Source organism: Equus przewalskii, chromosome 13 (assembly GCF_037783145.1).
Source record: "Equus przewalskii isolate Varuska chromosome 13, EquPr2, whole genome shotgun sequence".
Lineage (NCBI taxonomy): Eukaryota > Metazoa > Chordata > Mammalia > Perissodactyla > Equidae > Equus > Equus przewalskii.
The window spans coordinates 41,681,196-41,704,445 of NC_091843.1; the positions used below are offsets into that span (position 1 = coordinate 41,681,196).

General features: G+C 42.3%; 1 protein-coding gene and 1 long non-coding RNA gene across 4 annotated transcripts in view; one reads left to right on the forward strand and one right to left on the reverse strand.

Annotated features, from left to right (window-relative positions):
* The window catches only part of HSPA4 (heat shock protein family A (Hsp70) member 4), a 41,723-nt gene extending 32,919 nt beyond the window's left edge, over positions 1 to 8,804 (reverse strand). Inside the window, exons 1-2 of one of the 3 annotated variants that reach the window (XM_070571056.1) lie at positions 7,954 to 8,364; positions 3,721 to 3,828 (exon numbers count right to left, since the gene is read on the reverse strand). Coding sequence is in view for 1 of the 3 variants with exons in the window: in XM_008538297.2 (XP_008536519.1) it covers positions 7,954 to 8,060 (107 nt within the window). In the remaining 2 variants the exon portion in view is untranslated. Of the gene's footprint in view, positions 1 to 3,720; positions 3,829 to 7,709 lie in introns of all 3 variants that reach the window. The other 2 variants (XM_070571055.1, XM_008538297.2) reach the window with 2 other exon arrangements.
* LOC139075325 (uncharacterized) lies at positions 8,762 to 22,621 on the forward strand. Its single transcript, XR_011525605.1, has 3 exons — positions 8,762 to 9,067; positions 19,636 to 19,752; positions 20,153 to 22,621. It is a non-coding gene; the product is annotated as an uncharacterized lncRNA (long non-coding RNA).
* The last annotated feature ends 629 nt before the right edge of the window (positions 22,622 to 23,250 follow it).

The following is a 23,250-nucleotide window of genomic DNA, read 5'->3' on the forward strand; positions in this document are numbered from 1 at the left end:
GAGGATTGGCAGATGTTAGCTCAGGGCTAATCTTCCTCAAAAAGGAAAAGAAACTGCCCAAGCCAATCTTACCCACTCCATTCACCCTCTCCACTCCAAAAAGGCCTTCTAGACTAAGTCTAATGACTGTTAAACCTACATCTTTCTAAAGCCACCAGATCTGACTTTCTAAGGTGTATCTCACCAATACTTCAATCCCAACATAACTAAAAGGTGACATTATTCATCTTCCTGTAGCCCTTTTTTCAAAACTTCATCTTAAAACAATCACTAGCTCTAAGAATAAAAAACGTTAATGTTCCCAACTTTACTGTATGTCCATTGAAGGGTTAATTTCCTATTCTACCTCCATAACTCTGAAGCTGTCTTCCTTCTAATTACCTTCCAAACAAAACCAATTACCAACAAATAAAGCTCAGGTTCCTGAATGTGGAACCTAGGGCTTTTCACCAGCCCAACCCCACCCCCATTTCCCAGCTGCACCTCATGCACATAGTCACCCAACACAAGTTAAATAGTCTTTCAATCGTCCTGCTTTGCTCATACCACTTTTGCCACCTGAAATGCCCTGGTCCTTCTAAACCTCATTCTCCAGAAATATGACCTACTTTGTCTGCAAGGCCTTTCCAATCCTCCTCAAGTAAAAATCAATCATTTCTACCTCTTAAAACTTATTAGACTTGGCTTAAAACCTACTGGACTTAGGGCAATGCAGATAAAGAACTCTGCCATCAACAGAGAATCCTCGACTGTACAAGAGCTGCTCTTGCTAATATTCTCCCTGAAGTGAATAAACATTTTTACTTACTTTTACAATCTACATCTGCCTTCTTAATAGTAATAGGAAGTGTTTCATACACCTTGGAAAGCTAAATAAAAGTCTATCTCAGTTCAAATTATTCATCCTTTTTTGGTCCATGCATACATGCACTACAGTTTCCAACTTCTTACAAAGCAATCAATTGTCACTAATGGAATGTCACTTTTTACCACATAATATAGCAATTAAATCTCAAACAAGGCATAACTCTTGCAAAGTATTGGGAAAGTCCACCTATCGTAGAAAATCATCAATACAATATCACTATGTAATTCTTACAGTCTAAAAAAGTTATTTAACAATAAGCCAACTACTGCACTAAAAAAAGAAATCCTGGAGGCCGGCCCCGTGGCCGAGTGGTTAAGTTCTCACACTCTGCTTCGGCGGCCCAGGGTTTCACCAGTTTGAATCCTGAGTGCGGACATGGCACTACTCGTCAGGCCATGCTGAGGCGGCGTTCCGCATGCCACAACTAGAAGGACCCACAACTAAAAAATATATACAACTATGTACTGGGGGGCTTTGGGGAGAAAAAGGAAAAAAATAAAATCTTCAAAAAATAAATACATAAAATAAAGTCTTTAAAAAAAAAAAAGAAAGAAATCCTTAGCTTTTCCACCTTGCCATCAACTTGAGTGATACGAACACATGTACAGTAAACAGTGGTCGGGCTCTAGAATCAGACAGTATGGATCTGTCCAAATCCCTTCTCTGCCTTTCTAGCTGTGTGACCTCTGTTGCTTAACCTCTCCGAAATTCTGTTTTCTCAGCTCTAAACAGGGGAGAATCACAGCACATACTTCATATGGTTGCTAGAAAGACTAAATTTGTCAAGCCACTTTTAAAGGGCTTATATCAGAGACTGGCACATCATAAACAAAACATTAGCTGCTATTATAGTTTCAATGAAGCCCTGGTCCGAGTTTCACACAAAAATATACCAACTAGTTTGCTATGAAGTTCTGCTTCACCTTCGCAAACTATCCACTAAAATCCAGCCAGCCATCTTTAAAATCAGCTACCTCTATTTAAAATGGACAGTTGGAATGAGGGTCAATATGTCTAAGCACAAATTGAAGGGGTTTTAAAACTAAAAACTTACAGAAAGAAATCTATTTAAATGCGAAGAAAGCCCAAAAAGATTAAGTTGATTAGGGTCAGCAGCAGAACCTAGTTCAATGCTTTCTAATGCAAGCTCATTGTTCAAAATTAGAAAAAAGTATGAAGAAGAAAATAAAGACTATCTGTAATTCCACAACCATCCCCCTCCCACCATACACGGCCACAATCAGCATTTAGATAAATATTCCTATGCAATCCTAATAAAACTAAATACCCCCAATTCAGTTTGTTTCTCCTCAACGTATGCTCTGAAAAATCTTCAGTGGCTTAATTATTCCCTCAGGATTTTGACATGGAACGAGATATGTGAAGGAAACATATCTACTACTTCCCACTCGCCAGTAACTTTCAAAATATGCACACAGCCTGCATCCAATCCCTATCTATGGTAAGCAGCCTCTTGTCATCCAAGCAGGTCCCGCTCCCACAGCTTTCATTACTGAGCCTTCATACACCAGGCAGTGTGCTGAGCATTCTACACTTGATTCTCCCAAATACTTTGAGAAAACAACTATTACCGACACCATTTTATAAACGAAGAACTGTTTGAAGTTAACGTGTCCAGAAAAATAACTAGTAAACATTAGAGTCCAGGACTCAAAATCAGGACTATGGAAGTCCAAATCCCATACATACATACTTCTGTCCTGCCTACCAAACCCGTTAGAGTTACTCCTCCTTCTATACCTTCACTCAGACTGTCCCAATCCTTTCCCTTATGCGATCTAATCTTATTTACTCAAGCCCCACTCCTGCCTTTCCTCACCACTCCATCCCCCACTGACGTAACCTCTCCTCTGAACTCGATATTTTGTCTGTACTTAACAACCTTGTCCATAATTGTACTCTCGTATTCTATTTACTGTTGCTCTAATTCATTCGTATTTCCAACTAGAATGGTTACATCTCCAAACAGCAGGAATCTTTATCTTACACTTCCTTTATACTCCACACAATACCAAGTCAGGGCTGCTAAAACTTAAGTACTCAGACACTTGCTGCTTGACTTGCATTACTTTTCCTCCATTCTAAATTACAGGTTGACATTACAGCAAGTTAATTCAAATCAAGTTCAAGACTCCTCTGTTCTAATCTTTAAGTCCTAGAAATAACAATCTTTTTAAGCCAGAGAACAGAATTGTCCTCCCTTTCCCGGGTAAGAGATACTACTAACCAAATATTTAAGCACATTCTAACAGAATATTATGAACAGTTGCAATCGGCACAGCTCCTTGAAAGGTACAGTCTCATGTTTATAAGTGTACAAACTCTTCTCAGGACATTAGGATAGCTGTTTCTCTAATTCATTTTCTTAAACAATATAAGAAAATGAGTTTTTCGAAGAACCCACGGTAGTATTTAGACTATCAAACAAGAGATGTAGGCGGAAATGGTTATTACACTAATCAGAGTATCTTCTGGTTACTGCCTTGGCCCTGAACTAGCAAGTACCCCAAAAAGTTGATATCAAACAGACCAAACAACTCATACTTATGAGATACACACAGCAAATTCTTGAGTCAATAAGATTTGCACATTAAAAGCTACATATTTGATAACCCTAAAGGCAAACTTGTATAGATTTCATTTTACTGTCCCAATATAAAATCCATTAATAAAGAGGATTAATAAAAAATACAAAAAGGCAAATAATAATAGCAATATTAGCAAATACTTAGGCAGTATTTACTATGTGTCAGGCATTATTCTAAACACTTTATATAGTTTTAACTCATTATAATCCTTGCAACCCCCAGTAAGGTAGAGAAATCACTTACGTTCCTGGTATAAATTAATCCCTTAAATTTTTGCAAAGTATCCTGGCAATACGTTCTGAAACTCTAAGCATATATATCCTTTGCCCAAGCAATTTCACGTCTGGAAATCTATCCAACAAAAATAAAAGTATTAACATGTAAACATAAATATAAGAGACTACTTGTTGAAGAATTATTTCTAATAGCAAAAAAAAATTAGGCACAACCTGAGTGTTTGAAGAAAACGTGTTACAGCCATAACATGGAATATTACATATTTAAGGAGGCAAATTCATATTTATTGACTCTCAAAGATGTCTAAAATATAAGCGAAAGACAACAGTTACAAAATATAGTATGATCTTATTTGTTGAAACACACATATACCTTACATATATTTGTGGAAGTTCAGAAAAAGTATGCAAGCATACACAGCCAACAGATGGAGAGGAAACTTAATTTTACTTTAGCCCTTTAGTGTCCTTACTGTTACAGCAAACAAGTATTCCGTTAAGTCAGTTCACAAAGAAAAAGGTTTAATTTAGGAAAGTCAATTTAGACCCTAATGACATAAAGTTCCTGTAGATTACTTCTACCAATTTTGTATACAAGGTTGTATTTTAGTTCTTAAATGATTCAAAGAAACTACTTTCATAACCTCTGCAACTAGACATATGAGGGGGAGTGGTCTGAGCAGCCTGAAGCTTTAGTTAACAAATCAGTTTTCCTTTTCTTTGAATCCAAAAGCTTCAAGCCATCTTGCTGCTCCACTACATCTACCCAACATGCAAAGACACTTCAGAGAGGAATAATTTTCTTGCACAAATAAATCAAACGTTCATCTGCCAGTTAATGAGAAACTATACATACTTCACCTTTTGATCTCTCAAGGGCAGTTATTAATAGAAAATTTCATCTCTACGAATTCCTAATATATTGTTTTATTAGGAACTAAGTCCATGAAAATAATATGAACAATTCATACACAGAATTATTTTCAGAAGCAACTCATTTCTACACTATAAAGTGCTCATTTTGCAAAGTATGACCCAATTAACTTCTGTAACATTTGGCAGTCCAATAACATTTTTATTCCAAAGAAGCTTTAAAGTTGTACCCCCTCCTATTGTAATAACCCAACTAACCATAAAAGTAAGCTTTCCATCTTATTCCAAAGGCTATCGTCAAAAAACATCAACACAGACACTCGTAATTTAAAACTCCAAAGTTTATCTCAAAACCACCCACACTTCTCTCCCATGCTACCACACTAGGGGAGAGCAACATCAACTCCCAGATGGACTAAGTATTGCAACAGCCTCCTAAATATCCCCTGCTTCTTCTCTTGCCCTTCTCAAATAAACCCATTCTCCACAAAAAAGCAAATAACATTTTTAAAATATAAGTTGGATCACCTCCCACCGCACCTAGATAAAAACGCCTACCATGATTTACAAAGCCCTGCCATAATCTAGTCTGCCCTAACCCCTCTCCAGGTTTATCTCACACCATTCTCTCAAGTGGCTCAAGAGCAGCTATGATCCTCTCACTCTATGAAGTGTGCCAAGCTCTTCTTGTCTCAGGTCTTCCTCACTTTCTACTACTTCTGCCTGGAACAGCTCTTCCTCAGACCCACCACAACCTCCATGGTAAATTCCTACTCATTCTCAGGGTCTCAACTTAAATGGCACTTCTTTAAGAGCACCTTCAACCTCCGAACTATATCCAATTTAAGTACAATTTAAATTAGGTCCCCCTGTCATCCTATTTTGTACTTCCCCATCTGGGCCTTTAGCACAGTTAGTAATTATATATTTGTTTGGCATCTAGCTTTTTCCACTAACCACGTCCACGGTGGCAGGATCGTGTTTATTTGTTCATCAGAGTACCTCCAGTGCTTAGCACCATGGCTGGCATATAGGAGGCACTCACTATTTGCCAAAATGAAGGAAGCCTACATCTGATGGAAAAGCAAGAGTCTCTTCTGGGTAAGACTCAACTGGCTGCTCAAAAACTGAATCCAAATCCTATTATAGCCACAATTTGAAATGAGGTACTTTCATTGTAGCCAACCCTCTAGAACCTGCATCTCATTTCCACTCTCACACTAAAACAAATCTTTATCACACGGTCTCCGAGTACCTCTGAGATACAAATCTATCATTCCATAACCACTACAAAAATCAACCTTTTTGATCCCATGTTCTACTTAGCCAGAGACTCCAACACAGAAATCTAAGCTAATCAAAATCACAGTTCAAAATTACTTAAACGTATGGCATCCCTATAAACTCCTGGGGAAACACAAAGAAAAACATAGAGAAATAACATATAATAATCACTTAACTTAAATAGTATTTTCTTATCGCAATTACATTGTGTATCTGGCCACCCATCATTTAGTCCTTAAGGTAAAATTTTTTTTGAGGTAAACTTAATTGTAACCTGGGAAGATTAACTTTTTTCTTTTTCCCTGAAACAACTCTTTCAGTCCCAACTAATGGAAGTCATGGTAAACTGTTGTAGCTGCAGTTTGCCTAAACGAAAACACAAGCATAATAGTCAAAAAACCCAACAGGAACACCATTCATTACAATATTTGGGATTCTCTTCCCTTTGGAACTAAAGGATGTTCAATTCTAGGCAGGAAAAGACTACGGAGTTACATGCCTAACTCAGTGTTGTAGCCTTTTCAATTCCTTAGGGAAAACTATCTTTACAGATAAAGGAAATGAGGATCCAGAGAGGAAAACAATATCAAATAGGAAATTAATACTTAAAAACAAACTTTAATGCTTTAAAAAACTTCAGCGTACAATACACTTTCTCTGGAAATACAAATAATACCCACTGCTAAAAACTATAAAAATAGGAGGGAGAATGGAGTGTGATTGCTAATAAGTAGACGGTTTCTTTTTGGGGTAATGAAAATGTTTTAAAATTGTGGTAATAGTTGCACAATTTTGTGACTACACCAGTAACAAAGGGGTTAACTGCACAGTATGTGGATTATACCTCAATAAAGCTGTTAAAAGCTATAAACAAAATCGAGAAAAGGACATCAAACGACGGTTTGTGGATCTGGGATGGGTTTTCGAGGAAGCACCTGGGTTAAGTCTAAAATAAGGGACAGAAACTTGACAAGTGGAAGGGAAATGTTTTGAGCCTTCTGGGTAGCAAAGACCAGTCTAGTAGACGGAGCAATCTGGTATGGCTAGCAATCTGCTGAAGGAGCGTGAGAAAAACTAAGGTGAAAAATTGGCCTTGGAACAGTGGCCCTTGAAGGGCCACACGGAGAAAATAGTAAAAGATATGAAGCTTCTTAAAAGACTTTGTCGAAGGGGAAGACAATGAATTGAAAGATATCTCTTTGTATTCAAAAAGTAGATTCTTTTACGCTAACCAAGGAAAGATCAGGGTGAGTCATGAATTTTAGAACTGTGTCTATATTGGTCCCATAACTTACTATAGGTTCTAAAAGTCAGTGAGCCCCTGAGTCATTCATTAACAACTGCGGCCAACACCCTTGTTAGAATGTATTACTGGGAAAGTGGAACGCTGTTAGAGGTTGGATGTGCAGAGGATGATAGTAGAGAATGACCCCACACAGTTCAACATACTGAAATGATGTGAAAAAACCAAAGTAAACGCAAAGGTATCAAGGCACTGATTTTATTCAATCTTTTTCTGACATCTGCCCGTGCCAACCCAGATTCTCCAGGCCTCGGGTGCTCCGTCTTCCTCTCTTCCGGGCGCCGCCCCGCCCCCACTCACGTGGGAATCTGACCGCTCCACCGTCTTGCCGCCGGCAGACGCCAGATCCCGTTCAACTCAACTAACTTTTATTAAGCGCCTGCTGTATGCAAAGCTCCGAACACTGTGTTGGGCTCAAGAAACGTTAGTAAGCCACGAGCCTAGTCTCTGCTCTCCAAAACAGGATCTCGGCCATCCTCCATCCCAGGCCCGCCTTCCCTCTACCTCCTACCCCTGCCCTCCGCCGGTCCAAGTACCTGTTCACAGCCTTCGCTCAGCCCGCAGGCCACCGGGAAAGACCTCGCGTCTGGCGCAGAACCACCTGGCGGGTCGCGGCCACTAGTGGCCTGGCACCCAGTGGGGGTCCCCTACCCACCGGGCCCTCGGCTTGGAACGGAGGTAACTCCCCGGCCCGCGTTCCCCAAGCCGCGAGGGTCGCAGAGCGGAGCAAGCGCCACCTCCCCACCCCCCGCGCACGCGGCCGGCCTGGCCCCCACTCACGGCGTGCAGCGGTCGCTGTACTCGTTAGCAATCGTCTCGATGCCGCCGGCACGGGCCACAGCGACGTAGCAGCTCTGGAAGCCCAAGTCTATGCCCACCACCGACATGGCGCCGGCTACAGCACGGGCTCGAGCCCGGGTCCGGCCGGCGACACAGGACACGGACCCCGGCGGGGCTGGTGCGCAGAGAGCGGGTCACGCGGGCCGGGAGACCGGGGCTAGTGCGGGACGTGCGGGGGGTCCACGCGAGCGCCCAGGTCCTCGGAAGGGGCCGCAGCGAAGGGCGCTGCTCAGGCCGGCGCCGGCTCAGCGGCCGCAGAGGGGGAGCCGGTAGCGGGGGCGGAGAAGATCTCGAAAGATCTCGTTGCGACGAGAGTAAAGCCGCAGCGCGAGAACTGCGAAGGAAAGGAATGTTCTCGCGAGACCCCGGATCAGCCTCCTTTCCTCTTGAGGCCCCGCCCCTGGTTACGTACAAGCGTACGTCACGTCCAGGCACGAGAACCTGGGAAACGACAGGGAGGCTATAGGACGGTTGGGAGGTGGAGTTGGCCGCTTGAGCCTGCGCACACAGCCCGCCGCAGCGGCTCCCCACGGCGCCAAAGAGCAGGGGAGCGCCTCCCCTTGCAGAAGAAAGTAGGAGAGCAAGCTTGAGGCAGAGTACTGAGGAAGCGCCGTTGCCCTACTTCCGCCGTTTCCCTGTATCGCAAAGAAACTTCCGGGGGTGGTGAAACATCCGCCGCCCCTTGGGTTGGGCCTCCAAAATGGGAGTGCGAGCTTAATGTCCAAGTCCGGAAAGCCCTCTCCTGTGCTGCCCTCGGCGTAGGCCGGCCGGTAGAGGACGCGGCCCCGAGCAGAGCCCTGGGTTGGGCTGTGTCCAAGTCAAAGACAGCGCCCTCTCCGGCGGAGGGGAGGAATCCACTCTCACTCCCACCGCCTTGGTTTTTTTCGTTCAGCCTTGTCGCACCGTTTTCTAAACCACTAGTGTCCGTACATCAGACTGAGAGGCTTACGGGACTAAGCCTTTTAACCGCCAGCGCATTCGAAGCGCCATCCTGAGCTGGATGCAAGGGACAGAGATAGATAACACGCTGCCCTAGGTCCGTTCAGGCAAGCCGGTGAGTGGCAGGATTACATGAAGCTAATGAATCTTAAACTTTAGGGCCCCTCGCTTGCACGGGCACCTGGAAGAGCAGGGGGTTGCTGAGAGTTGCAGTGGGGAAGCCAGCTTGCGATCAGAAAGCACTTCTATGTAATAAGCGTTCCTGATAAATTGCTTAAAGAGATCTCGGAAGAAGGAGAATCTGAATCTCCAAGTCTCCTGTAATTTGTTGTGATTTCTTGTGCTAAATATCTACTTTGTGATACTTGTTTTTAAGGGCCCCCGACAGTGTATAAACTTCAACCGCACAAAACCTGAATCCAACCGGTCACGAGGGTAAACAAGTTAAGAAGGATCCTTGTACAGGGTGGCTAGTGTTACATGAACTGAATGGTGGAGACTAGGCAGACTCCCTAGAAAAGCGAAAGGCTGCTTTCAAGTTGGGAAAAAAACAGCAACAGACTCCTCAACAGTCTGGGTTGAGGAGAACTACAAATTCTGTATTGCTGTAGTGTAGTCTGGGTTGAAGATCTCAATCCCAGGGCTAGAACGATTAAATTGGACCATTTTATAAAGTGAATGAACAAAGAAGAAAGTAAGTTTTCGCAAATCTCTGCATTTCCTGCTACCTAGGGACGCACCTCAGTCTCCAATGCCTAAAGCCCACATTATTTGCCTTTAAACTTGCAAATTACCGCACAGTTCCCCACTGGCTAAATCAAACCTGTTTTTGTCTTCAAAAACAAGTACTGAATGCTGGGGGCGGGGGCGGTGGGGGGGGGGTGGTGCGTGTGGAGGCAGCAAGAAAAAGTCTTTGAAAAAAGAGAGCAGGGAAGAACAGATACTTATGTACCCATGTTCATAGCAGCATTTTTCACGATAGCCAAAAGGTGGAAACAACTCAAATCCCAAGTGTCCACTGATGCATGAATGGATTTTTAGCGTATGGCATATACATACAATGGAGTGTTATGCAGCCTTAAAAAGGAACAGAATTCCAACACATGTGACAACATGGATGAATCTTGAAAACATTGTGCTAAGTGAAGGAAGCCAGACCTGAAAGGACAAATTTTGTATGATTCCATTTATGTGAGGCACCTAGAATAGGCAAATTCATAGAGCCAAAAAGTAGAATAGTGGTTAGCAGGGGCTTTCAGGTAGGGAGGAGTGGAGAGTTATTGTTTAATGGGTACAAAGTTTCTGTATGGGATGATGAAAAAGTTCTGGAGATGGATAGTGGTGATGGTTGCATAACAAGGTGAATGTTCTTAATGTCACTGATTTGTACACTTAAAAATGGTTAAAAAATGGGCTGGCCCCCTGGCACAGTGGCTAAGTTCACAAGTTCCACTTCCCCGGCCCGGGGTTCGCCGGTTCGGATCCTGGGTGCAGACATGGCACTGCTTGGCAAGCCATGCTGTGGTGGGCATCCCACATATAAAGTAGAGGAAGATGGGCACCGATGTTAGCCCAAGGCCAGTCTTCCTCAGCAAAAAAGAGGAGGATTGGCAGCAGATATTAGCTCAGGGCTAATCTTCCTCAAAAAAAAATGGTTAAAATGATAAATTTTATGTTATGTATATTTTAACACAAAAAAAGTTATGTTGACCTTCACCTTCCTCTCTCTCCTACTTTTCTCCTGCCTAGGGGATATCGCTAACACCAAGTGAGGAGGATTTTAGGCTGGTTACTTTTAAAACTGCAGATGAGAAGCAGGCTCCAAGGAGCAGAGTTTGCTTGCCCTTTGTTGGGAGGTATTTACATTTGTGAGGGAAACCCCCATCTGTGGGGATGCCTCCCTCTCTGTGCCAGGAAGAAGGGAGATGACCTTGTCTCTAGAAACTCTTAATCAATGCGAAAGGCAAGAACCTAAGTTGGTTACTGTCTGGCAACCTCATGTAACTGATTTAGGGTGGTGGCTTCTGCCCTTTACTTAATCTGATTTGATTCTTATGTAAAAGTTGTGGGACCGCCCAATGGCCAGACCCTACCTGCACTGATACCATTTTAACTTTTTTACATGTTCTTTCCTTTGTTTTGTAAAGAGATGGCTCACATACCTATGCCTTAAATTTAGCCTTACTCTCCAGCAATGTTGGCAGCAGAAGCGGCAGCAGCAGCTCCCCCTGCCCGTGGGTCCTGTCCCCACGCAGCAGCTCTGCCTGCCCATGGGTCCTGTCCCCATGCTGGCAGCAGCAGCTCTGACTGCCCATGGGTCCTGTCCCCATGCTATTCCACACTATTCTCTAAATAAAAGAGCACTACTGCCAGATCTTGAGAGTCCAAGAAATCTTTCTTTTGACTCCTCGGGTCACCAACCCTGCATCACCAAGGACAGTATTGGCCTTAATTATGACAAAGAGTCCTGTCTCCATCTGTCTGCTCTGGATTATTAAGCACTGTGCAAACAGAGGCCACGCTGCCCTAGGCTGAGGTGTCTAATCTACCTAAAGATCACATGTCCGGGTTACAGACTCTGTCTCTGCCTTCCTTCTTGTGGGAGGCCTCCCCAGCCTTTAGCTAAACTGGCACATCTATAGCTTTTTATGTTCCAGCTGCATACCCACCTGCCTTATTTGCCTTGGCACTGCTTTCAGTTCAAAATACCATTGACCCTTTCAATCTTTTTAATGATTTGTCCTTCTCAAAATAAAACATAACTAACATCAGTCACAGAGAGTACTCATCCTGCTATAAATAGTTTCCTGGATCATCGAACTTATAGCTCAAGAGGCTATTCTGGGATATTTAAATAAATGAAGTCAGAAAAAGTTATTTAAGAATTCTAAAGAATCTAAATTGACAAGTTTCCAAGAATCACAATTGTGAAGCAGTAAAGTTGCCAGAATATTTAATGTTGGAGGCACTGTGGTTGGAGCACAAATTATTTTCATTCAGCAGAGCATCTTGAGTATTTTAGAAGGAGGTCGTTAAATGCCTTTGTCTGGTACAATGATTAAATTTAGTTCTAAGCAATCAGGAAGGTTTTTATGTGTTTGTTTTAAGTATACAGTGTTCAAAGGCTGCCCACCACAAGACAAAAGGTTCTCAGTCAGTTGGGAATTCATAATCTTCTCTGCCAAGTGTCCCACGGAATCCTGTCCTGTGCTCTGGAGCAGTGTCTGCAATTCTTTGCTTCACGAGAAAGCTACAAGCTCAGATCGTGTGTTTCCTGGCCTCCCTGTTATCACAGAGAGTGGACCAGTGCCCTTAGTCAAACCAGCACTCCTTACTTAAACTAATAACTCAATAACAATGGTAGTTACCTGATGTCTAGCTCCTACAGTACATGCTGGATATTGTGCTGAGTAATTTGGATATCATAATCCATTTACTCTTCATAGCAAAGCCATTAGGTAGGTGTTATTTTTCAGGTTTATAGATGAGAAAACTGGGACCCGATGAGCTTAAGGAACTTGTTCAAGGTTACACAGCTTTTAAAACTCTTACTCCAACACTCATCTCCTACAGCTACACCACTGCTTTCTTTAAGCTCATGTTCCTTATAAAGGCTCATTGAAGTAAATATGGGAAACACAAAGAGTAAGAGAAATAATTCACCTAGAGTCATTCACTGTTGACATTTTGGAATACTTTCCTTCCTTTCAGTATTTTTGTTATATCTGATGGTTGAATTTGGTTATGTCTTTTTTAACATTGGGTTAAACAAGCCTTTCCCAAACTGTGTTCCACAGGACAATGTTCCATGAGATATTAATAGGTTACTATCACCATTTTAAAGGCTCTGAGAAGTCCTATAGGAAATTTGTTTAACTTTGTTCAATCATAAATACAAGTATAAATATAAGAAGTACTGGTTAGGGAGTAGTAGAGCACAATTTAGTCTGCTTTTTCCCCCTCAAGCATTTTTCTAATCATAATGCTCTTCTGATATAAAAACTACCATTACAGTTCACTTATAACTCCAAATTGGCTGAAATCCTAGCATCCTTCCTCACTGTCTATCAAACTGCTTACATAGTAGCACTATGATCTCATTCTGAGGTCCTTCCTCAAGCCCCACATTTTTGCCCTTATTCGGGCTGATTACACTTACGCATATGGCTTGCAGTATGGTTATCAGTCCCAGCCCTTTCCCTCTTTATAATCTTAAAATGCTACATGAACTTGGCAGAGATTTCTCCAGGCCACACAAGCTGATATGATCATGAAAATTTAACCCCTTCATTGAGATCCCTTGATCACCAATAATTTTCCTGGCCTGACTCACAACCTTCTTATCTGGCTCCACCCTCTCCTCAACCAGCCCCAGGCTCAGCCTTCTTCCACCTCTAGCAGCTGACATTCCAACTCCACCCCAAAGTCCTGCCTGTTGGTCTGGTCTGCTGAGAGCAGAAGCGTAACTGACCTGCTCCGCCCAGCTCTGCTCAGGCTTGTCCTGTTCCTGAGTATAGAGGGACTCCCCCAGGGGCTATCCTGCCCTAGTAGCAGGTGCCATCATCTTTCTACAAATTACAAAATTTCCTTTACCGTCTTTTAACTGTCAAATTCATCACGACTTGTATTCTGTGCTGAGTTTCTTTTCAGTTGAATACAGCTCGTTTGTCTCAGGACAGAATGTTCTTTACTTTGTGCTCTACAACTCAAAAACAGTGATTTTAGGGGCTGGCACCATGGCCGAGTGGTTGGGTTTGTGCACTCTGCTTCAGCGACCCCGGGGTTTCACCGGTTCGAATCCTGGGCACGGACATGGCACCACTCATCGGGCCATGCTGAGGCAGCATTCCACGTACCACAACTAGAAGGACCCACAACTAAAATACATATACAGCTATGTACTGGAGGGCTTTGGGGAGAAAAAGGAAAAAAAATCTTTTAAAAAAAACCAGTGATTTTAAAAGGCCCTGTATCCTCTGATAATAATTCACTTTTCAGTGTTCCTGATTAAAGAGGAATCTGAGTATGAATATTTGTAATTTGATAAAGAATCAGTGTTACTATGAACAGAGTTGCTATGAACAAGTTCATGTGGCCTTCTGCCCATACATTGCTTCACAACCAAAGGAGGACCATTTGTTTTCTTGTTGACATGTAGTTAATGTTCAAATGCAATGTGAGTTCAAAATCTAAATATATCACAGACGATTACAGTTTGACACTTGAATGCCAGCAGTGCAAGCCCTAACTCAGAGGAGAGTGACTAACATATTTTCCTAGCAATAGCACAGGAATCCATCCCTATGGCCAAAGGCAGCAACAGCAGCAACAAGCAGGCTGAAACAAGAGAGGAAATGATTTGAGCTCACAGGAAGCATCAGTTTCTCTTCCAGATAAGACAAAGACAAGACTGGAAAAGGTGGCCAAAAGAAGCTTCCACTATGGAGACATTACATAACAAAAAGCATGATAAGAACTGTATGTATTCCTGAAATGCTTTAAAAGAACGAAGTACTCAGCAGAGAGTAGAAATGTGGTTATAAGTCATTTTTCAAGACTGGATGACTGGCCCTTTAAGAATACTATTTAGTCTGGGGCTGGCCGGTGTCTCAGCCCTTAAGTGTGCACGTTCCACTTCGGTGGCCTGGTGTTCGCGGGTTTGGATCCTGGGTGCCGACATGGCACTGCTTGGCAAGCCATGCTGTGGAAGGTGTCCCACATATAAAGTGGAGCAAGATGGGCACCGATGTTAGCTCCAGGCCAGTCTTCCTGAGCAAAAAGAGGAAGATTGGTGGCAGATGTTAGCTCAGGGCTAATCTTCCTCAAAAAAAAAAAAAAATACTATTTGGTCAATTAAACATGGATGTATTTTGTGCCATTTCCACTAAAGACAAAAGTTTATTTCTGAAGAAAGAGAAGTGAAGTGACCCTAGATTCCAGCTGAATATCCTGTCTGCCTTCAGCATCCAACACCAGAGAGCAGAGCTTGGGATATCTTTTCTTGTTCCAATAGTATTAGCACATACTCGGAGTAGTCAGGAAGAAGTCACACATTCATCTTTGGCATGTCTATCTTACCCCTAAATGAGATCCAGGGGCCCAAGAACGCCCCACCTGCCCTAAAGGATCTCCTCCAGTCCTTGAGAATGTCAGCGGAGTACCTAAAATGCCTCCATCAGGGCTTCTCTCTAATGCTCTTTGTTAGTGCTTCTCTAAAAGTAAAACCCCCTTCCAAAGTGGGGGGAACACAGCAACAATCTGGCATCTCCATCTCATCTGTAAATGAGCAGAAGTATAACCATGTGATTGAGAGGAAGTTCATAAATGAGCTCCCCCACTCCACCCCCGCAACACAGACAGACACACACACACACACACAAACATGCCACTCAGCATTTACTTTCAAGTTCCTTAGGTGACTCTCTTCCTCTAGGATTTTCAATGGAATTTCCTAAAGCATGCAACACATTTTCACTGCAACATTTGAGAGTTGCTGCTACTCGTGCAGCAAAGCTGGCCACTTGTCCCTCCACTGCGAGGAGCAGCTCTCTTGACTAAAGGTGTGGTTGCTAGCATCAGAGCCGTCCTGTCAGAACTGCAAGAGGAAAGAGGAAACACAGTGTAATGAAGCAGTAATAATTACAGCTGTGATACTGGTAACTGAAAAGACACAGACAAATGAAAATAAACGTCCAGAAACAAACCGAAGTATGAGAATTTAGTATATGATACTAAATTCAAATAATTTCAAACTAGTGAGAGAAGAGTTGATGTTGGGACTTTAGGTAACCACTTGGGAAAAAAATTTAAATCCCTGCCTCAAACCACATGCAAGAATATATTCCTGATATGGGGCTGGCCCCGTGGCCGAGTGGTTAAGTACGCGCGCTCCGCTGCAGGCGGCCCAGTGTTTCGATAGTTCGAGTCCTGGGCGCGGACATGGCACTGCTCATCGGACCGCGCTGGGGCAGCGTCCCACATGCCACAACTGGAAGAACCCACAACGAAGAATACACAACTATGTACCAGGGGGCTTTGGGGAGAAAAAGGAAAAAATAAAATCTTTAAAAAAAAAAAAAAAGAATATATTCCTGATAAATATTTATAAGTTTACAAATAAAAACCTTTCACAAAATTATAAAAACAAAGCCATATAATTACCGGAAAATAAAGGTGAATATATACATATATATTTCTGCAAACACACACACATATAGTGAACTTTTGTAAACATAACACCAAAAGACAAAAAGAGTGAAAGCAAAGATAGAAAAATGAATGCAAAAAAGACCATAACCAAAATGAAGGGCAATAAATACAGAGTTAAGAAAAATTACCCAAAATTTGGAGATAAGACAAAAAGATTACTGCTTGCTATTTCAATATCATACTAAAACATTGTCTAACAAGCCCACCTAAGGGCCATTATGATTCTTTAGGAAAATATAACTTTGTTTGACTTGCCATTTTCTATTGATTAGGGCCTATACTCTGTAAAACTAGATGTTAACATATAGAAGATTGATAAGTTGCAAATGGTTTTTGCATGGGAGAGATGCAAATGATTTCTGTCTGGTAGAAAACATATTCCCAAAGATTATGCTTTTATTGCTCTGTAGAACAATAACAAGTTTTGTATTTAATTTAGCAATCTAATTTCAGCATACTTTCTTTCATTTCAGTCTCAAGTTCTCTGTTGAATAAGGTGGTCCCCTCAGTGATGAGTTAAATAAATCACTGACATGTCTCATATATATTTGTATGTTTTTAACTTTTAAAAAATTATACTTTGTCCTAAAAATGTTAAATACAGTATTACCATATGATCCAGCAATTGCACTCCTAGGTATATACCTGAAAGAATTGAAAGCAAAGATTCAAATAGGTACTTGTATACCAATGTTTATAGCAGCATTATTCACTATAGCCAAAATGTGGAAACAAGCCAACTGTCCATCAACAGATGAATGGGTAAACAAAATGTGGTATATACATACAATGGAATATTATTCAGCCAAAAAAAGGATGAAATTTTGACACATGCTACAATATGAATAAACCTTGAAAACATTATGTTAAATGACATAAGCCAGACACAAAAGGATAGTGTATGATTCCACATATACGAGGTACTTAGAATAAACAAATTCATAGAACATAGAATAGAGGTTACCAGGAGCTATGGGGAGGGGTGAGTCTGAAGTTTTTTTCAATGGGTACGGAGTTTCTATTTGGGATTGTGAAAAAGTTCTGGAAATGGATAGTGGTGATGGTTGCACAACATTGTGAATATACTTAATGCCACTCTATTGTACACTTAAAAATGATTAAAATGATAAATTTTGTTATGTATATTTTACCACAATAAAAACATTTATTCTGGGGCTGGCCCCGTGGCCGAGTGGTTAAGTTCGCGCGCTCTGCTGCATGCGGCCCAGTGTTTCGTTAGTTCGAATCCTGGGCGCGGACATGGCACTGCTCATCAGACCACGCTGAGGCAGCGTCCCACATGCCACAACTAGAAGAACCCACAACAAAGAATACACAACTATGTACCGGGGGGCTTTGCGGAGAAAAAGGAAAAAATAAAATCTTTAAAAAAAAAAAAAAACATTTATTCTTTGACAACAGCTTGGGAAAAATATTACTAATATATATAACACCAAAGAGATGATATTCTTGATATATACATAGTTGTCATTAAGTCAATCAGAAAAAAAAATGGACTAACGATTAGAAGTTCACTAAAGAATAAATACAAATGGCAAATAAACATATAATGTTCAACCTGACTCAGAATTTTGTGTGCGTGTGCATGTGTGAGGAAGATTGGCCCTGAGCTAGCATCTGTGCCAGTCTTCCTCTGTTTTTTGCATGTGGGACACCACCACAGCATGGCTTGATGAGCGATGTGTAGATCTGCACCCGGGATCCGAACCCACACACCCTGGGCCACAAAGCAGAGCTCACAAACTTAACCACTATGCCACTGGGCCAGCCCCTTCACTTGGGATTTTTTAAAATGCTAATTAAAACAATAATGAAATTCCATTTTCTCATACCATATTGGAAAAAAATAAAGCAAATTACAATACCCAGTACTGGCAAAGGAATAAAGGAAACCATGACCAGGTTCAGTCTTCCTAGAGAGTATTTTGGGAAAAGTGTGCATACTCTGTGACAATAGTTTTACTTCAAGGAATATATCCTTAAAAAATGACAGGCAAGGGGCTAGCCCCATGGCATAGTGGTTAAGTTCAGCACACTCCGCTTCTGTGGCCCAGGTTCATGGGTTCGGGTCCCAGGCACCAATCTACACCACTCATCAGACACACTGGCAGCAAACCAAATATAAAGTAGAGAAGGATTGGCACAGACGTTAGCTCAGGGCTAATCTTCCTCAGCAAAAAAAAAAGACAGGGAAGTGTGCTTCCCATGTGTATACAAGAGAGGACGTATAGTAGATTGCTTAAGGCTCTGCAGCCCTACAACCTGGGCTTGAATACCAGTTCCACCAGGTATTGCTTGAGTGACTTTAGGCAAGTGGCTTAATAGTGTGTAAGCCTCAGTTTCCTCGCCTGAAAAATGGGAGAAATACTGTAATAGGACCTACCTCATAGGATCAATGTAACAACGAAATAAGATAGTTAATATAAAATGTACGTTGCCTGACACACAGCAATAGCTCAAGTGTTAGAGATAGTTGTTATTATTGTAGCTCTAACTGGATATTGCGTGAGATTTTGAGATTTTTCCCAGTTGTCCCAGAATTGGTGATTAGGACCCACAGGTGAGAACAAAAAAGTGCTAACTAACCCACACCCTTAAGAAAATTGCCAGTAATTGGAGCCAGCCAACTCCCCCAAGAGAGTAGGCAAAAACAGTCTAGCGTTTCCAGCCTCCTCCCCGCTTGACCTACCCCAACCCTCCATCTCTGTAGGAGAAGTGGGGAGGAGTGAAAGGGAGATGGTGATTTGCTTTGTGGGGAGTACAGAATTACTTCATCCTGAGAAGAGATTTCCTCCTCCCAGTAGGAGAGGGGTGGAAGGTGCTGTCTCTCAGGGGAAGACAAGTGAGAAGGGAAGCTCTTGTAAAGCCTAGAGAGAGATGCATGCAAGGAGGGGAGATCTCCATTGTATGCCTTAGTTAGCCATCTGCTGAGGCTGAGGGCCTGTGCTTGCCAGTTTTCTCCTTTGAACAAAGGAGGGACAAATATAAACAAAGGAGAAGAACACTGGAGAGAGCTGGCTATAAAGTACTAATAGAGGAAAGTAGTCTGGTGTGACAAAGGAATATATATTTCCCAGGGATCCACTGTACATTGAAATAGGTGGCTAAACCTGGAGTGTCTCACCAGACCCTACCCCAGCAGGCTGGTGGGTAGGAGAGGGACCCCTGAAAGTAAAGGCAGCAGTTGAGAAGGAATGGTCAAGCTGGACCTGGGATCTCCCTCATCAGGGAACTGTGGAGTGGGAGGTCCAGAGGGTCCCTCCAAAGACACCTATACTGGACACCTGCCACACAGTGGAAATTAACACAGAGGCCCCTCAGCATAAACGAGAGAAGCAGGGACAACCAACAAAGAGAGCATTACAGACACACTCAGGCTAGTATGAAAGCTTTTGAGTTGAGATTTCTGTTACTTCTAGCGAAAAGTATCTTAATATATTTCTTTCTCTGTAGACCAGATTTCCCTCTCCACATACTGGCTGCCCCTCAGCTTAGAATGTACATGCTTTAAGCGAAGCCCTACACAGGGATGAAAACTGAAGAACTTCAGTTCTAATATAAAATTCCCAGGTAAGAGACCTTAATTGATCCAACTTGTTTGGTAAGTGTATAGCTGGAAATATAGGGTCGCTATCACTCAGTCTCAGAGGACCGTCGTGAGCTGGAAAGACATCCCAAAAGATGTCTCACAGTGTTGATAAAGTGAGAGAAAATGTTGTGCCCCAGAATCCTTGAGAGCTGAGGAATTGCAGATAGGCTTGGGTGGGCTTTGAAATAAACATTATATATAGGGGGCAAAGAGGTTTATTTACTATACCTCACTTTCCGGAGAGTTTCATGAGGTGATGTGTAGGGATTGTAAGGTTTTGGAAGGGGTCTTAATCTGAGAGGAAATGAGGGAGGTCATTGATTGCCAGAGAGAGGGAGAGAGGGGTCATATCATCTACAATGTGACTAACCTCTGCTGCAGCCCATCGATCTTCAATCAAATCAAGAGATGCTGGTATTATCAGATTTCTGGTGGGCACCTGCAAGAAGGATGCAGCTTCACATCCAGGTATGACCTGGGACAGGAACAAAGACAGAGAAGCCGAAGAGGAATTACACCACTAAAAGTGTAGAGTCGTCTTTGAATTACCCCAGACCCTGGATGTTGGAGCCAAGTTTACCCAATTCTCTAAGAATACTGAAGCCCCTAGGTGGTATCTGGGTTACAATTTTAATAGCAAAAGAAAAGGAAACCACAAAGATTTCATCAACAGCAACAGCAGCCTGATTAAACAACCTGTGATTAACTTAAATCCGACTAACTACAAGTTGGAATCCTAATCCTTCACAGATTAGGGTTTCTTTGCTCTGTTTCCCTATCTGCAGTTGGCCTGGTGAAATGGAAAGATGAGGAGTTTCAAAACTCTTAAGTGTTCTTTAGACTCTAAGAATTCCAGCCTATATTTGCTTCTTGGGGCACCAGCTGATCCAAGAAGTCAGATTTCCTGGGAACCTGAGTACATTGAGCTGCTTTTGTTGTTGTTGTTGAGGAAGATTGGCCCTGAGCTAACATCTGTTGCCAATCTTCCTCTTTTTGCTTGAGGAAGATTTGCCCTGAACTAACATCTGTGCCAGTCTGCCCCTATTTTGTATGTGGGACGCCACCACAACATGGCCGACAAGTGGTATATGTCCGCGCCTGGGATTCGAACCCGCAAACCTGGGCCGTGGAAGCAGAGCACATGAAATTAACCACTACACCAAGGGGCTGACCCTTTATGGGCTGTTTTCTTGCATACTGATTCATATACCTTGAGGCCTTAAAGCAATTAGGTGGTGGGAGCAGGGATTTCTGTGATTTCTAGCCCACATTAAGCCAAATTTGGCCTTGAGGTAGAATGGGAAGGTGGTAAGTACCTTGAAAAAAATTTTCAAAAATAGAATGTAACTTAAGTAGAGAGAGAGAGGGGTCATGTCACAACTTTAAATATTACTGAAGCCTATTTGTTGTTTGAATTTTATAGCATTAAGATTGGAAGTAGCTGGGTCGGCCCCGTGGCCAAGTGGTTAAGTTTGCGCACTCCGCTTTGATGGCCCAGGGTTTTGCTGATTCGGATCCTGCATGCAGACATGGCATCGCTCATCGGGCCATACTGAGGCAGCATCCCACATGCCACAACTAGAAGGACTCACAACTAAAAATACACAACTATGTACCAGGGGGCTTTGGGGAGAAAAAGGAAAAATAAACTCTTAAAAAAAAAAAAAGATTGGAAGGAGGGAGAGGCAATTTTTCTAAAGAAGGAAACATGGGATATCATGTGAGACTCTGGACTGTTTAAATATCTAGAACAAGGATTCATGGTGATTTACTAGTATGGTTATTACAGTGCCACTATTTAACTTTGAACAAAGGTTTGTGTCTTCTGCTTTAAGGAAAAGTTTTCAAATTTAGTTCCATGGGAATTAAATTGTGACAGTTTGCCCACTGTAGAGCTATTTTCTTTATGTGCCCAGTACCCCTTCTCTTCACCACTCTGACAAAAGGGGTAGGCATAACCCAGGCTGAATCTTTCACGGCACCTCCTCCCACTGGGCCACAAAGATTGAACCAGAGATAGGCAGCTATCGGATGTCGCTCTTCTCAGGGATGCCTCACCTGCAGCTGGTAGAGAACATTCTTTCTCTCTTCTCTGTCTTGACAGTATTGAACTTTACCTAAACCCTGTGTTCCTGGAAATCTGAGATGGTTGAGAAATTCCCCCCACCCTTTCAAGTTCAGCTTACTGCAAAGAACCACTCTTCCTTGTGTGACATAGATAAGACTCACAGATGACTCCTTTATTTACCTGTGACACAGACACAGAGACTCGAAATTCCCATTCATTGTCTCATCCATGATTATCTGAACTGTCTGTCCCCCTGAAACTAGCCAGACACAAACACTTCCTGCTCAAGCTGACTGACTGAGACGCCCTGATTACAACAACAATTCCAAATGTAAAATCACCGCACCTATAAGTTGTCTACTCCTCTGTATAAAAGTCTCCAGACAAAACTACCCTGCTGAGACTCTGTGATCTTCAGATCTGGGATGCTCTCCCTATTGCAATAGCCTGTATAAAACCAGTTTGCTTATTAGTTTGGTTTGTGTCTTTGACAGGGTGTGGAATTGTAAGGATGTCTTCCCAAGGCTCCAGTGGCCATATTCCCAGCCATAGAGAGAGGTCTGAGGGACTGAGGCTACTAGTCAGAGGGAAGTAGAGACTTGCTTGTCTCGCAAAGCCATCACAACCCTGATGGTGGGCCTAGCTGCCTAGAGCTGCCATGCTCTGGCATCTACCAGTGTCTGTCCCTTAAATCCCCTTAGTTATAAGGGTTATTTTGATTTTGATTTCTGTCACTTGCAACCTGAGTAGCCCTGACTAATAAATCCACCACATTTAAAACTCACCTTGCAAGCCTGGTAAGTATCTTCATGTAAAAATGCTCTGGATCAGGGGCCAGCCTGGTGGTGCAGCGGTTAAGTTTGCATGTTCCGCTTCAGTGGCCTGGGGTTCACCAGTTTGGATCCCTGGTGCAGACCTATGCACCACTTGTCAAGCCATGCTATGGCAGGCATCCCACATATCGGAAAATGGTCACAGATGTTAGCGTTCCTCAGCAAAGGAAAAAAAGGAGGATTGGTAGCAGATGTTAGCTCAGGGCTAATCTTCCTCAAAAAAAAAAAAATGCTGGGGATTTAGTTCACCTTGAGGATTTATCAACGATAAAAAGCCCTTCACATGGATGTTAACTAGATTTATTATAGTGATCATTTCGCAATATATACAAAATATACAAATACTGAATCGTTATATTGTACACCTGAAAGTAATATAATGTGATATGTCAATTGTACCTCCAAAAAAAAAAAAAAGCCTTTCATGACATTTATTTTTAAATGGTTTCATGAAACGTCACTGAAGAAAATGGAAAAGAAACAGAATAGTTAGTATTTTTTAAATGCAGAGACAGAGCATGAATGTTTTGTCACAGAAATAATCCTGGTCCCATGTGTAATGAATGGAAAGGTATGTT